Below are 16,661 nucleotides of genomic sequence, written 5' to 3' on the forward strand. Positions count from 1 at the left end.
ACTATCCAAGATTTCAAGCTGGAACCAACCAAAAACATTCACAAAATTTCATTGAAATCGTTTGGGCGGTTTCGGAGATTAGCGTGTACGAACACGGTGACACGTCATTTTACATCGTTGTTTTATTATGTTGAAGTGGGGTGAAGTGCAAGTGGCCGAGATGATTACTAAAAACATCCCTTCAGTACAGCGAGGTTCATCCCCAACTCTATTTTTAGCACAAGAAACGAACACCTGGGGCGAGGACTTCGTATTAAATAAGGTAAAAATATTTATAGAAATGGGTTCCTCATAGAAACATGGAATTAAAATTAAAATATTTATTTAATTATTACCGATTACGATATTCTAGTTCCAACCATAACTTTTTCTGATTTTTCTATTTCTAATTTTCGTTTTTAAGAATCGCTAATATTGTCTTCAATAATTAAATATTACAATTTGAGGTTTTACTCGTTAAGTTATTCGATTAATAAATTTATCAGATTTAAAATAAACTAGTGGATGAATAAAGTTCATACACCTATACTACTCATATCTTATTCTTAAAATTCCTACTTATTAATGTTTAGTAAACGTAAAACGGAATTGTGGGAGAGAATTTAGAAATCCCGCGATTTTGCGGGATTTTTATTAATGGGTATTAAATTGAATTAATGTCAGCATTTCATTTTTTTACTATTTATTTTTAATTATATTTGATACTAGTATACATTATAAATAAGAAATTGAAAAGGTAACATAAAAAAGTATTTCAAGAAAAACTGTCACTGATAGGACCGTAGAGTCATTTGAGATTAATCATTAAACCTATACAAAAACATTGAGTCTTCTTAAAATATTTTTATATTAAAATATTTTTATATTAAAATATTTTATATTATAAAATATTTTATATTTAAAAATATTTTAAGAAGACTTAGATAAAAAAAATATTATGATCGTAAAAACATACGGAAAAGATAATGTAGTCCTGTTATAAGTGAACCGTCATTACTTACTTTCGGGCCTTCTGGTGCTCGCATATCAAGTGGTTCGCAACTTGCAAGTACGAGCAAATCAAAACAGTACCTATGTTTTTGGAGTAAATTAAGTATTTTTCAGTCCCGCAATCCCGCAAATAATGATAAATTCCAGCAAATCCGCGGGATTAGAAATTGCAGAAATCCCACGGGCTTGCGGGATTGCAAACCCTTACCACATTTATGGTAGAAATTGATCTAGGTATCTAGAAAACGCTGTGCATTTATTGCGACGTTATAAATCACCCTCGGATAGTTTTTAATGCGAAATATACAGATTTTTTCTGAGTAATTAAAATCACATAATTTAAAAAATAAATAACCATCTTGTTTGAGATAAGGGCAATTAGGCGTAAACATAGCGCAGTGTCCGGCGTTATAAATCAAATGGCTTCACGCGTTGTATTGATAATATCGTATGCCCATTCTGCAAGAAATGTTTGAATCGTCTGGTCGACTCTGTCTCCGTAGAGATACAGATATTATGCATACGGAGAGTGCAAGTTGCAGGCAGCAGGCCCAGTGACTGGCGCGGCGAGTCTGGGCGCCTGCCGCCTGGGTCTCGTGTCTCGCGCCTCGTCTAATCAGCTCAGAGGACGGAGGACGGAGGACGGAGGACGGAGGACGCACGATACCGAGGTAGCGAGCCTGTGCCGTGCTGTGCTGTGACAGAGCACCGAGCGGAGAGCGCGAGCGGCGGGCGCCGAATCTGAATTCTGTTCTGTTCTGAATCAGTCGCAGAAAAACCTCTTTGGCAGCGACACGCGCCGGACGCCATTCGCCGCGTATCCGCGCTCCGTCACGAATATTTCAAAATCTGCTTTGTTTTGAAAACACGTCGGACTAAGCGTCCAACCCATTGCAACCGCGCCGAGTGTCAAGATAAGTCAGCGTTATGTCATTATATCATAAGCACAGTTTGAATTAACATACTAGTAACTAAAAATCAATCATATTAAATTTTAATTATAAAATAATAATAAAACTTTAGTGTTTCAAAATCAGTGAATGCTTTGTATTTGTTCGCTTAGTAATATAGTTGGTGATAGTGCAAAAACAATTCTTTGCGCTTTTGTGTAGCTGTTCTTGAATGTATTGTATAAGGCCGCGGCCACCTGTTTGAGGTGTTCGGCAACTGAGAAGGAATTCTTTGCTAAGTTTTGCGAGTGTTTTTTTCCCTTCAGTGGTCAAAGTACGCGGCTATGTTTACATCTCGTAAGTAGCTACTCCATTTTTATATCGTTTAACATGATTGTAATGAAATATATGAAAATGTGCTAAATAGCCAAATCATCACGTTCAATATTGATGTTATCATTTTCATGATAGTTTGTTGATTCTAACTCCGTGTTTATTTAAGTGTCGTAATGTTTCCAAGCAAATTATCTCGGTAAACACTTGCGATGACAGTTTAATACATGCATTTTTTGGTAAATATAAATGATCCAATTTTTGAAGTGAAACTTCTTTACGCGCGTCATGCAATTTCTAGGACCGGAGTAAAACCGACTCATGACCGAAACGAAAATGCGGGTACCCCCACCACCGATTAAAGTTCATTTGATCTAGTCAAAGTTTTGAAGTAACATATAAATGCTTCTTAGCTCATCTCGACAACTGGCGTTGGTGGTGTAATGGTCAGCATAGTTGACTTCCAAGCAGTTGATCCGAGTTCGATTCTCGGCCATCGCACATTATTTTTTTGTTTTTAACGCCTTTTTCATTCAATATCTTATTTTTTAGTAGGTCAGAACATTTTTTAAAAGAAAATAATATTGCAAAATAATAAAAACACTTATCTCACTGTGATAAAACATTACTCCGCTAGAGCGCGCTTTGCGTTATTGTGTTGGATTAAAATTATTATCTAATCCGTATATTATGATAATTGTATTACATTTATTTAATTAATTTATTTATTTTGATAATATGTAATAATTTACAGAAAAAAAAATTAAAACTATCTCCCTCTGATAAAATATCCGTTCGCTAGAGCGCACTACGCGATCTTGTGTGGGATTCTATTTCTGTACATTGTACATTATTTTTAAAAATATATTATATTTTGGGTGTGATGTAGGTAACATTATAAAACATAACAAGCTCTCATATTTTCAGAACCTACATAATATAATCAATTTATGCGGCTTTGCTTACAGTTGGTGCTCAGCGTGGTTGGCTTTCAATCAGTTAAGCGAGGTTCGATTCTCGGCTGTGGCATTTTTGAAGTGAAACCTTGTTGAGGTGGGGGAGCCGCTCACGAACGTTCTCTCTCTTCTCTTCTTTCCTCTCTCTCAGACACCAGCGAACTGCGCCACGCCAAGCATCAGCTGAAACTAGAAGTTTCACTTCTGTCTTGCGTAGGCTTGACACACCCACTTTTTTTTTGTAAATATTGGAGAAATGGAGACTTCAGTAATGCTCCTCTACAGAAAAGTTATAATTCATTGCCATGATATATTTCCCAGTTGGATAAATGAAATGAATGTATTTTCGGCTTTAAATAAATGAATAGTACATTTTAGACGCATCTTGTTTCACCTGAACTGGATTGAATTGATCGGAAGTTTTGATTCAATTTCTATTGAAAGGTTAACTGTATTTTGTATGAACGAGGAATATATTTAATAAAATTATTTCATGTTGCCTGTTACCACATTGATTACGCGTCTTTTCACGATGGTATGATGTACGATTAACATCTAATCTACGGGTTACTTGCTTATATGTATGTAATTGCATGAAGTAACAATTCGTCTAAGATAATTATAGTGCACGCCGATAGTAATAATAATGAAAACTGATTTGAAATGATTTAATTACTAATTCCGAATTACAAATATCTAGTACGCCACCCAAGGCCGCCAGCGGAGTGCTCTAATGGTAATGCAATGCAATGAACGATGAAAAGCACTTCATATTGAAATTAAAGTGGTTTTTGAACTAGCATGAACTCAGTACCTACAAAGGATTGCATATTTTATCATAACTTAGTAAGATCTATTGAAATAACATATGGGAAAAACAGATTTTGTAAATCTTTACTTACGCCTATCTAAATTATTCGTTGATTCCATCTTGAATTAAAATTTATGTTAGATAATACTGGCTTAGGATTGGATAGAATTTAGGTCAGGTTATATTCAAATTTTAACAAATATTTTATGTAACTACAATACGTATATTAGGTATATACGAGTCTCATGATAGACCGGAAAAAGCTAAAAATCTGTAGGATCAATAAAACTCTTATATTACAGATTATGGGAGAGTCAATCCCAATGTACTCGTCCCATCTACCTCCCCCTTCGTCCATTTCCTTCCCATCATTCAAGGTTATTATTGAAGATGTAACTGTAACAGTGACTTCAAGAGGTAATCTTGTGTGACGTCACATAAAACATCTAGTAAACCAAATCCTATCTAATAATAAATATGTTAAGCCACATATCCCGCCTTGCTGTGTTTATTTGGTTGTCAAATTAAGACATTGATGTATATTAATCACCAGCCCTTGAAATGTAATGAAAACAGTGGCGTGCAGTCACATCTTCTATTCCTGATTGTGATTTTGGAAAAAAATAATTTTATTTATTTACTTACATACAAAATGTCCCCCACAATGAGTAGGAGAATATACCTATTAGCTTGTATAAAAAAACGTGTTTAGTTGAAAAAAATCGACAGCAAAGAGAGATAGAAGCGTAATCGAAATGCAAAAACTAAAACCCAATGGATAATAATGGTAAAAGACTGGGGACTCTGCCCGCCAATGATGTAATTTGGGTAATATAAAAGTAATCGTAGATGTTTTAGGTTAGGTACAGCGCCCTTGAGGTGATTTTGCACAAAAACGGCGCTATACAAGTCATCCAATTATTATTATTATTATTAATACCCCGCATACCCAATTTCTACCGATTTATAACAAATGTCTCATTAACCCTTTAAGTATTTAGATTCTAAAGAAATATATGTTAGTTTTGAAGATAATATCTAGGCATTTGTTATGTCGAAACGTCAATTATATAAAATACCCCCGACAGAAAAAAAATCGTAAAGTAAGATCAGAAAATTATTAAAAACCCCTTTGATCTGTTATTTAATATCTTATAGGCATAAAAAAATCACAGTGCATATTTAAATGCAACTAAATCATTCGTCGAGAGATTTTTCGAAATATTTTCACCATTTTTGCGTAATTATTATCGTTTTCGCTCCCTCTAACATTCGTATTTATATATCTCCGTCTTTCAAACCGTCTTTGAACGCTTATTACGGGGCCTTAAGAACAAGAACAACACGATGGCCCGGTATATCGGTTAATTTAAATCTAGGCTCGGTTGGAATGTAACGCTTAGCGCGGCTTGGATCATAATCCGCATATTGGTCGCAAGCTTAGATATAAGCAATATTACACGTATTTTCTATAATTTTATTAGAGGAAAGTTATTTATTTTCTATGCTGCGTGAGTGGTATATCTATGCTCTTAAGTCATCGAGAAAATGTCAAATGTTTTTGGCGGGCTAATTTACGAGTTGACTTTTTGATAAAGTTCCCCACTTCAATCAGCTTGGTATACGCGAGGATACTAATTTTTAATTGGCATTTGTTTTGCTATAGTCAATACAATATTCATGAAATTATGACAAACAAACCGCTGAAAACACTGTCCTGACGTTGAAAAATTCCTCGTATTATATTTTACCAGACTATTTGATTATCAATTAATTAAATCAACCTCCCCCCATCGCTCATTGAATGCGGCTTAAGCGGGCTAAATCAGCCGCTTAAGCCTTGGTAAGTCGCAGAATATTTCCCTTTTTAGACACCAAGGCGCTAGCAGTAACAAACGCCAAATATGACGTTTACGTGATCAAATACGTACTTCCATCTCATCGAAATATACGTAAATTACATAATTTTATGAGTATGGACTATTGTATTCATCGAGTATGGGGGATGTTGATGTTATTAATTGATAATCAATCTAAAATAGACAAACAGTCTGGTGATTTATTAAAATATGGGTTTCGTTCAACGTTCTGATAGTATTTTCAGCGGTTTGTTCGTCATATTTTCATGAATAGTGCATTGACTCCAGCAAAAAACACTATTAAAAATTCAAATGAAGTGGAGAACTTTATCGAAAAATCAACTCGTAAATTAATCCCCCCTAAACAAATTTAGGTACATTTTGAAAGCTCTCGATCTCCCGATGACAGTAGAGATAACAGATGTACCGCCCACGTAGACAGTAATTTTGTTTTACATACAAAAATTATGAACATTCCTCTATTAAAATCAAAAACAATACGTGTAATATTACTAATATCTAGGCTTCCGACCTATTTACGGATTATGTTCCAAGCCGCGCTAAGCTTGACATTATAACCAAGCCTAGCTTTAAATCAACCGATATACCGGGCCAGAGTGCAAAGAGAAGGTGCGTAAAGTCATATTTATGCGCTACAAAAGTTCTACAAAAAATATTTCAAAGTATGACTGAATGTGGGGAATCCCGCTATTGCGGAAAAAAGTACAATTATTCGTCGCCGTAGATGTCAAGGGAGCCAAGCCACAATTCTGGCGGAAATGAGTTGAGTACACAAAAGCATTTAAAAACCATTAAAGATGGTCCTGACTCTTTTGACTGTAAATAATAAGAATATTTGGATGATTTGTATAGCGCCGTTTTTGTGCAAAATCACCTCAAGGGCGCTGTACAAATATATAATACATTTTTAGAATGATTTATGTTATTACTAACTACATAAATATGGAGATAATGTACAGTACAATACTTACCTGGTAGGTCACTTGAGATTAACATTTATTTAACATTAACTAATTCTTTATTAGCGAAATTTAGATACAGAATTTAGGACATAATTGGAAAATTGGATATTACTGGACTTTCACTTAGGAATGGTTTATTTAATTTTAAGGTATGACAGCTTAAAAAGATAAGGTTTTAGCTTATACCTGAATTCCGTTGGACTTGTTATGGATCTTAGTTCCGGAAGGAGTTTATTCCAAGCCTTCGGCCCAGATACTCCGAAAGCGCGATCACCAAACTTAGTATTTGGCTTGCGCTTAGGTTCCATCAGTATCCCTATAGCTGATGAAGTTGCTGATCTAAGAATTGACTGCCTCAGACCAGTGTTTTACGGGACGCATTGTTCAGAGATGAAGGGTGGGGCCATTTCATTGATGGATTGAAACACCATACAGCACAATTTGTACTGGATTCTTTCAGGGCACTTGAGCCAGTGAAGGTTACGAAGGTGTTCTGAAATGTGCGAATATTTTGAAACCACGGTTGAGAGCCGTGCTACTGCATTAAACACTGATTTAAGTTTGTCAATTTGATATTTTGGTAGGCTGGCATAAATTCCGTTGCAGTAATCGAGACGTGAGCTACGTGATAGTCGTTAAGTAGATTTGTTGCTTCTTTAGGAAGGTTTCTGTAGGACTTGAGTTGTCTTAGGTGAAAAAACCGGTGCTTAGAGTCCTATTTATTTGACTTTCAAACGAAAAGTCTGAATATAAACTGACACCGAGCAGTTTGACTGTTGTTTTTGGGATGATATCGCTGCCGGAAATAGAAATAGGTGAATCGTCTGTGAAATGTTGACGTTTGTTTGTGGCCACTCAGGGAAATTCAGTTTTAGCTGGATTCAGCTTCAGCTTGTTTGAAGACATCCAACGAGTTATTGATTCTAGACATTCAGTTTTACGGATCTTGAGACTATTGATTTCGTTTGGAGCGCAGTAAACATAAACTTGCTGATCATCAGCGTAGCAGTGAGACAAGAGACCAAATGACTCGATTATTTTAGCGACATCATTTGTAAAAAGGATGAAGAGAAGTGGACCCAAAACGGATCCCTGGGGTACCCCTGAAGAAAGTGTTGCAAAGTTAGATAATTTATTTCCAACCCTCACGGCTTGTAAGCGATTGCATAGATAGGATACCAGCCAATTTTTGATGTCGGAATGCAAACCAAATGTTTCTTCTAATCTCCTAATGAGGAATTCATGATCAATCGTGTCAAACGCTGCACTCATGTCTAGGAGTGAGATAAGTGATAACTTTCCTGACTCTACGGATTTAAGTCTTAGAAATTAATGTTTTAAGAAGAATTATGTCTGATAGCATACGAAGTAGTCCGGTTTCAGTTGAGTGGAACTTTCTGTACGCAGATTGACGATTTGCGAATAATTTAATTGAATTCAAGTGACTGGTTATTTGTGCAGCAGCAATTTTTTCCAGGATTTTTGAAATGAAAGGTAAGTTTGAAACGGGTCGATAATTATATAAGTTGTCACCGTCTAGTTGTGAATTTTTCAGTATTGGTGTAACTACAGCTGACTTTAGTGATTCAGGAAAGTCACCCGTGCTCAGTGATTTATTAAAAACGTGAACTAAGAATGGAATAAAACATTGTATTATCTATCATTTATTATTTTTACTATCAAACCAGTGTACTATCCTTGACATCTGTATTAACAAACATCATTTCAAAAATTCTATATTTTGTACTTATTCAACCAAAATAATGAAAAGATAACATTGCAAAGTATCTATGTTCGAAGTTTCACTGTTCAAAAAAGTTACAACAAATAAAATGTTACACTTTTGTCACCAAAAAATCTTTGTCCGCTGTTTTCTCAGCTTTATGATGTTGTGCCTTGGCTCCCTCGACATCTGCGATGACGAATTTACATTGAATCAAATGGATAACAATTAAATTGAATAACCCAAATACTGTGACGTAAGATTTCGTGTAATAAATATGTCTTAAAATCTAAAAAAAATATACGTTTTGGAGAATTCTGTACAACGTAGATTTACATAATTTATTTTTTCGTGGTAGTTGAAAATAGCAAAAGGAAAATTATATACTTACAAACAGAAGGAAAAATTACATCCAAAATTTCACGTATTTTTATTTTTATTTAGAGAGTATTTTTGTGTTGGCTAATAATTTGAAGCTATTTTTATTTATGACAAACACAATTATAAAAAAAGTTTCATGGACTTCAAAAGTACCGTCAATTGTTTGCCTACCTTAACTTTTTCCTAAAATAAAAATTAACTATACATATATTATATCTTTGTATTGTACATAATCACCTATAATATTATTCTCTATCATCTATGTTGTAATTTCTATTTATATTTATGTCTTGGTTTCATAATTATTATTGTAAAATTAACCTGCTGACAAACTGTTTTGGCAGTTGGCAGTTTATAATACAGAGCTCAATCAAAAGCTCTAAATTACAAAAAAGACACAAGTAAAAAAAAAAAATTCTTTTCCTCTACCTATAGTTTTTTCTCGTGTATTTATTTTTTGTTAGGTATACGTTTATAATCTTTGTAATAATAATAATAATAATTCTTTGTAACTTTCAGCTTTTGTAATTGTTCGATTCATGCTTTAATCGTGTAAAAGGAATCCCTTACTCTGGACTGCATGCCGCAGTCCATGTTGGACATGGACTGCGCAATACTAAAGATTTAAGGATTGTTTCCGGCATTTTAATGTCAGGATAGTGTATACCACTTTGACCAATGTGCATAATGGCCAATTAAAACTATCAGATAAAAATAAATAGGCTTAACGTTTTTCGTCCATGCCTAGGGACGTATTACGGACTGTGGGTTGGTCCAGCGATACGGAAAACGCGTTGGGTATTAGTATGTATTCTACCAGCTTTGATTATGTTTTGAAGTAGGTGCTTAAAAGCTTTAATTACGCGATTAAATTGTTCATAACTTTAGCTTTATTGAATAACATTTGGCTTCATTGCATAATTCCGAGTAATGCCCTGATTATTGTCAATGATGGGGTTTCTACGTAAAATACATAGCTACTTATGGAACATAATAACGGTTCAACGGTTTCTGACCACCCTGTGTTTAAATAGGTATGTGTTATTTGGATTTAGCATGTTCAGGGTGACTAAAAAAGATTTACTAAACTTTAAAGTTATGCTCAATTTTTATCTATCCTGATCCCGTTTTGTATGTTAGATTGAGTTTTTCGTCCTTCCCATAATCCGGACCTCTTTAAAACCCGCAATAATAAATCACTTACTACAGCCCCTACCTTAACCCGTCTCACAAAGCTGCCCAACCTGGTGGCGATGTAGTTCCCCTGTCTGTACAATGTACAGACAGAGCCGCTCTTGCGAGGTGTCACATAAAAAGAGCGAGAAAGAAAAATTATCAATCTTTTGAAATGAAATACCCCTTTGTCATTTTCTTAATTATATTTGGACAACATTGTATAACAGTAACTTTAAACCTTGAAATGTAATTGATAAAAATATGGCGCTTTGTCTTATTTTCTAGGTTTTCGTCTCTCTTCTTTCTTCTCGTCTCATTATAGTTACAAGGGTGAAAATAATGATTCAGTGTATCTCAAAAAAATGAGGTGATTGATTTTCTGAGAGATTATAATTTCATAAAAAATACATTGTTTTATCAAATTATTGGTTTTTCTTATTTTTTCATTAGTTATGATTTGAAGTTTACTCTGACTAGAGCAGCTGAACATTAGAAATCTAATCTGAACTGTACGATAAAGGTTAAAATGAGTTAGCGCAGGTTTATACTGTTGGAGTTATGTTCGCGTTATATCATTTCAAGGTTTTCGTCATTCCAACAGCAGCAGTAGTCGTCCACCCCCGCTTAAAATTCCATCTTTCCCCAAAGTTAGGAGGTGGAATATTGAATGCTGAAATCTCAATCCAAAAATATTATGGCAGAGATAATATAAATATTTTCAACGATGCATACGTAATCAATAATCACCAAGAAATCTATTACTATCAGAAAGTGATAACAACTTGTGAGGTTCAAATAAGAATGTAAATATTATTTGGTGTGTAAATATGTAAATATGTTAAAATACTGAGCCAAACTGCGTATTCTCTTGCTTCTTGAACATTGGACGTGTTGGACAGCCTCACTGTGTCCATCATCAGGTCAAGTGGAGAAGCGGGAATAGGAGTAGGAAAGGGGGTAGTAAGTGGAACATGTATGAAGTGAAGTATGTTATTGCCATTACAAAAATCAGCATATTGGCTGTGAAAATCTTTAGTCAAATTATTATGTAAAAATCACTACAGTGGATGAAATGAAATAGAGGAACATCATGTTATTTTATCTTATTCTTATTATAGTTACAACCATTTCCCACAACTGTAATAACAACTTCCAACCTATCAATTAACAGAAGGAAATTCGACACAAAATTCATTTAATCCACAAGACATAAATATTTAAAAAAAAAATTTATGCTTAAATAACATCTTGTCACAAAGTTAAAAAAAAAATCAAACAGGAACTTTGGCACCACTGAGTAAAATATATTTATCGTGGAGAAAAAAATGCGGTAGGTCGTGCATTTCACAGAAAAATTATGGTAGGTCGTGAATCTTACAGAAAAATGGTGTTATGTCGTGCATATCTCAGAAAAATGGTGGTAGGTCACGAATCTCACTGAAAAATGGTGGTAGGTCGTGCATTTTACAGAAAAATGGTGGTAGGTCGTGCATCTTACAGAAAAATGGTGGTAGGTCGTGCATCTTACAGAAAAATGGTGATAGGTAGTGAATCTCACAGAAAAATGGTGGTAGGTCGTGCATTTTACATAAAAATGGTGGTAGGTCGTGATTTTACAGAAAAATGGTGGTTGGTCGTGTATTACAAAAAAACCTACCTACGTGCATTTCACGGAAAAAATAGTGAGTTAAGCACAAAAATTGTCTTACATTTTTTTATTATGATTGATATGTATGTATGTATGTGCGACTACTGACGCGTGAAATAAGAAAAAAATATCTGGAAATTATTCACACAAATAATTCTAGAAAGCGCGCCACAATCTGAAAAGCTCGGTGAGTTATTGCCCAATAAATTAGCTTCCACGAAAGCGTACAGCACGTTTTGGTAAATGGTCTTTCCACAGCATCACGGCGGGACGTAAACCAAACATAACGGGACGATGTTATTAACAAACCATCAACAAACTTCCACGGCTTCACTTCGCAACCTTGATCGAAATCTGGAAAACGTTGGAAACATTTTTTGCCAATTCTAAAATTTCGCCTTTTTTAAAAGATTTATTAAATTCGTATTGTAACTTTTAATAATTACGAGATTTTTTAATTTGTGACAGGAAAACATATTATGCATGACAGCTGTTTGACACTTTGTCGTTGTCACGGGAATGTGAAATACCTTTGATGTAAAAAAAAGACTGAGTTCTTCAAAAAAAAAAACAACAAAGTAATAAATGAATAATGTTCTGTTTTCTTATCTATTTTTCTTGGGAATTTTTTATTTGAAACACGTTTGAAGTATGTTTGTAAAGGTTGAGAAAAATCTGGGTGGTTCAAAGAATTTTCTCTCTGAAGGCGTACTCTATGTCCTTGATAAAGATAAAAAAGCAAGGATAAGCACAAAACAAATAAGAGCTTCGTAATAAATGACGATTACTTTCGCAACTCCAGGCTGTTTAGCCGAGAAGATAAGTTTGGAAGGAACGTGATGGCACTTCATTATTTGTATGTTTCTCCGCAATATCCATCCCTGACACCTACACAACACTCGTCAAAAACCACACACCACACGACCTTATTATACATCAGCCAACTACACACTACACACTACCGAATACTCAAATACTCATACTCATGACCTAAATAATGCATTATACTGACTAGCTTTGTTAGGGTCAAACGCGTTACACCGATTAAGAACGTCATCATTTAAGAGATAATAACGATTTCCATCTTTAATTTGCATGAATTCTTAGTTCTGTCCGTACCTACTTTTTGTAACCCATTGATAAACTGCTGTCGATTGATGTTGCTTATTAAGAAGTAATAATTTAAAATTATTTTAATAAAATTTCAATTTTAACCGGAACAGAAAAAAATATTATTTAAAATCTTCCGGTGTTCATTGAGTAGAGATTACCCCATTTCGTATTATAAAATGAGTTTGCTAGTAAAAGAGTTAAAGATTTTAATTTAAAAGGATGTACTTAATGTTTACAGAGATTTTCAGGAAAGGTTTAATGGAAAACATACGCTCAAAATAATTATTAAAAAAATATCTACGCCTTATTCGCTCTTGTAAATGATCCACGTGAATAAAGGAGAAATACTGATAATATTAAATCAAAAGTCAGCAAACTCCAAATATAAGTAACAATGTATCAAATCCGATAGAAAATACACTTAGTAATTTACGTCAGTCCACAATTGAGATATTTAAATACCATCTTTTAGTATTTAAATTAGTATTATGAAAACCATGATTACATAAGTTAGTATAAAATCTAATGAAATAAAATAAATAAGAATAAAATTTAAAGAGTCCATAATATTTTTTTTTTATTGGTGCCCTTTTTTACTCATTCAAAGTACGCTCTAGCGTGTTTAAATCGCACTTTATGGAACGCGCGTTTTTTAAAGTTACCATGGCAACATCAACAAATCAACAAAATGTGAAGTCTAAATGTCAACTTTTAACTATAAATCTGACATGACAGATTGCAAATTAATGTTTGTGTTTTTCATTTCCATGACAACAAGATATTGTGATGTCACATCACGAATTCATTAATAGTTCTTATTTCCAAATTTTTAATAATAATATCAATATTTATGTTTTCAAAGTGTACCAATAAAAAAAATAGCGTAAAGTATTCGTGGATAACTGGTCTTTAAAACACTTGCTTTATTTCGAGCACTCGGCTACGCCGTCGTGCTCGAAAAATCGCGCGTGTTTTCAAGACCTGTTTATCCACTTATACTTTAATATACTAATAATGTTATTGACTTAAAAAACATTTATTTTATTTTATTTACCTATTAATTTTCTGGAAATCGACGGTTAACATTTATTTCAGTTTGTACATGAGTATTATATAACCAAAATAAAACCAATTATGGATTTCCTCCTTGTGACTTTAGGTACCTCTACTGAGACAGCATAATAAGGAATAAGTAAGTTACAAGTAAATTAAATTTGTAAGAAAGGTATATGAATTCTAAAATTTGTACAACACAAAAGATTATATAAAACGAAAAATGTACAAAACAAAACATTTATCAATACATTTATAGCCATGGAGAGAGGTTGTAAATATAAATCAAAACATAATAGAAATATAAACAATAGAGACATAACATTATTCACAAACCATCAGAGAAATATTCTTTTATGGACCTCTTAAAATAATATTATGAAAATATACACCTTGGATTATACGCTATTGTAATTATTGCATAGTCTGTTCAGGCATGTTGGAGTTAGGGTAGCATAACTTTCGATTTATTTTCGAAACGTGAATTTGATTTTCGCTTAAACTTTAAAAATCATCATAATTTGTAAAAACAGCAGTCAAAACTATAACTTTTTATCTTATAACAACTCAAATTGTTTAATGCACTAATTTACTATCTGATAGTATTAATACTTCAGCGTCTGGACGGTGTAGGCCCTCTGATTGGTCAAATTTAAATTGTCTGTTTCGGTTAAATTCCGCCAACTTGAAAATGACACGATTTCATACTAAAATAGGATCGCCTCATAATAATACGAGATTTCTTCAAAAGCATCGTTTCTCCTCATATAATTTTTGGATAATATCAAAGAAAATATATTTTAGAAAGTTCATAATCCATTGGATTAATTACATTACAGTGAAAATTATCCACAGTTACGTAATTATGTTTGACGTTTATAAAAAAATCACGCGATCCTTCAATGGCCGATACGCACGGCTTTAGATTAGATCGCCGACAGAGCGCACCTCTGGCGGTCTAAAAACGAACCAAATGAATGGCGCGAATATTTAAATATGCAGCTCACAATATTTGAGTACTTACGATTTACAAGCAGATTTCTTCTGGAAGTTTATCACTTTGTAATGGCATTTTTCATTATTATTTATATTTTTTTTGTTTATTAATTATATCTGATTTTATATTGACATGTTTTCTAATTTCAAAATTATTTATTTGCGATGCTTTATATCCTGAGTGAAGTATTTTAAGACCTGAATTTTTTATCGAAAGTGTGATCATTATTCAAAAGATGATTTGCAAACTCAGATTCACTATTTCCATTTAGAGCCGTGCGATATTCTTTAGTTCTGACTTCAAAATTTCTATTGGTTCTACCTTTGTAAAAGAAATTACAATCATCCCAGTTGAGTTTTTAAACTCCTGATTTTTTTGTTCAACTGTCATTCTTATTAAGAATATATTTCTTCATTGTTATTAGTGTAAAACGCCAGTTGAATAGTATCAGGATTGTTTTTATATATAATTTTAGAAGTATCGTTATCCACAAACAGAATTCTACGCCATTGTTTATTTCTATCTTTAGAAAGACCGTTTGAAGAGAATATGTTTAATTTTTTTATTTAGTATTTCAACTATCAATTTATTAGAATAACCGTTATTAAATGCTATTTGTCTTATGGATATATTGTTTTAAGGTTGTATGCTATTTGTTTTTTTCAGGTCTTAAAATACTTCACTATAAATAATATATAAATTTTGGAAACGAGGAAACATGTTAATATAAAAGCAGATATAATTAACAAGAATTTTTTTATAAACTCTCTTTTAAATATTTTCCCACTCAACTGGTCTTTCCCGTCTAACGATATTGTAATTCCTAATTATTATAAACCCAGCCTACTCTTACCCCTCCCCCCTCCCTCCTTCCACTTCTTCTTTCCCAATTGCAATCTATATTTAATTTTTGACTTCGGTGTATACACAATAAAATGTAAACATTATATTTATTTATTTATTGGACAATTTGCATAGCGCCGCTTTTGTGAGATATCACCTCAGGGGCGCTATATTGTAATAATCTACCTTTATATATAGATTTTTACTCTCCTGATGATGTTGTATATATAATCTAACTTTAAACTTTATTAGATACAGTAACAGTTGTAGGTAAAGAATTACCACCAGTTGGAGTAAAATTAACACCTTTTAATTAAACCGACTTCTAATCTCATCGCACAATTACCCTCCTTTTATTCATAAACACGGGTACAATTAATCAATATGTAATAATCTATTATTTAAGTCAACTTTGTTATAACTATCTTTAATTGTGACAAACTAAACGATATTGATTCAACTTATAGACATTGACGGTTGTAACACATATTTAAGCACTGCAAGTCTCCTATGAGCTAATTATATTAGGTACCTAAGATAACAGTTAATATCAGTTGTAGACATGTAGTCAATAATAGTTTTTCATTTGAAATAATCCATCACAAATACGTAAAATTTAATTTATTCAAACAACTGTCATTCTTATTATGCGTAAATTTAGCATGTTATTATTAATTAACTCCTTTCTGTTCCGTGTTTTAACAATATATATACTCACCCTCTCTCTGTGAACGTCCTAATATCTATCTATTAAATGTAACTGTTGTTAATATCACTTAAAATGGGCGAAGCTCAACGAAGAACCGCCCGCAGGGCCTAGCAGAAAAAAACCCGCGGAGCGGGTTTTTAACTGCTAGTACACATTATTATAAAGTGTACAGCAAAAATTTAAAAATTAACAAAAA

General features: G+C 33.2%; 1 protein-coding gene across 2 annotated transcripts in view; it reads left to right on the forward strand.

Moving 5' to 3' along the window:
* The first annotated feature begins 1,620 nt into the window (after positions 1–1,620).
* Positions 1,621–16,661, forward strand: part of LOC149426300 (dual 3',5'-cyclic-AMP and -GMP phosphodiesterase 11-like) — a 488,751-nt gene continuing 473,710 nt past the window's right edge. For both annotated transcript variants that reach the window (XM_089649566.1, XM_089649917.1), the window contains exon 1: positions 1,621–2,237. In XM_089649566.1, the coding sequence (XP_089505692.1) occupies positions 2,225–2,237 (13 nt within the window). In that variant the 5' untranslated portion in view covers positions 1,621–2,224. The remainder of the gene's footprint in view (positions 2,238–16,661) is intronic.

The sequence above is a fragment of the Hesperophylax consimilis genome, chromosome 1 (assembly GCF_061612785.1).
Source record: "Hesperophylax consimilis isolate HC1 chromosome 1, BYU_Hcon_1.0, whole genome shotgun sequence".
NCBI classification, from domain to species: Eukaryota; Metazoa; Arthropoda; class Insecta; order Trichoptera; family Limnephilidae; genus Hesperophylax; species Hesperophylax consimilis.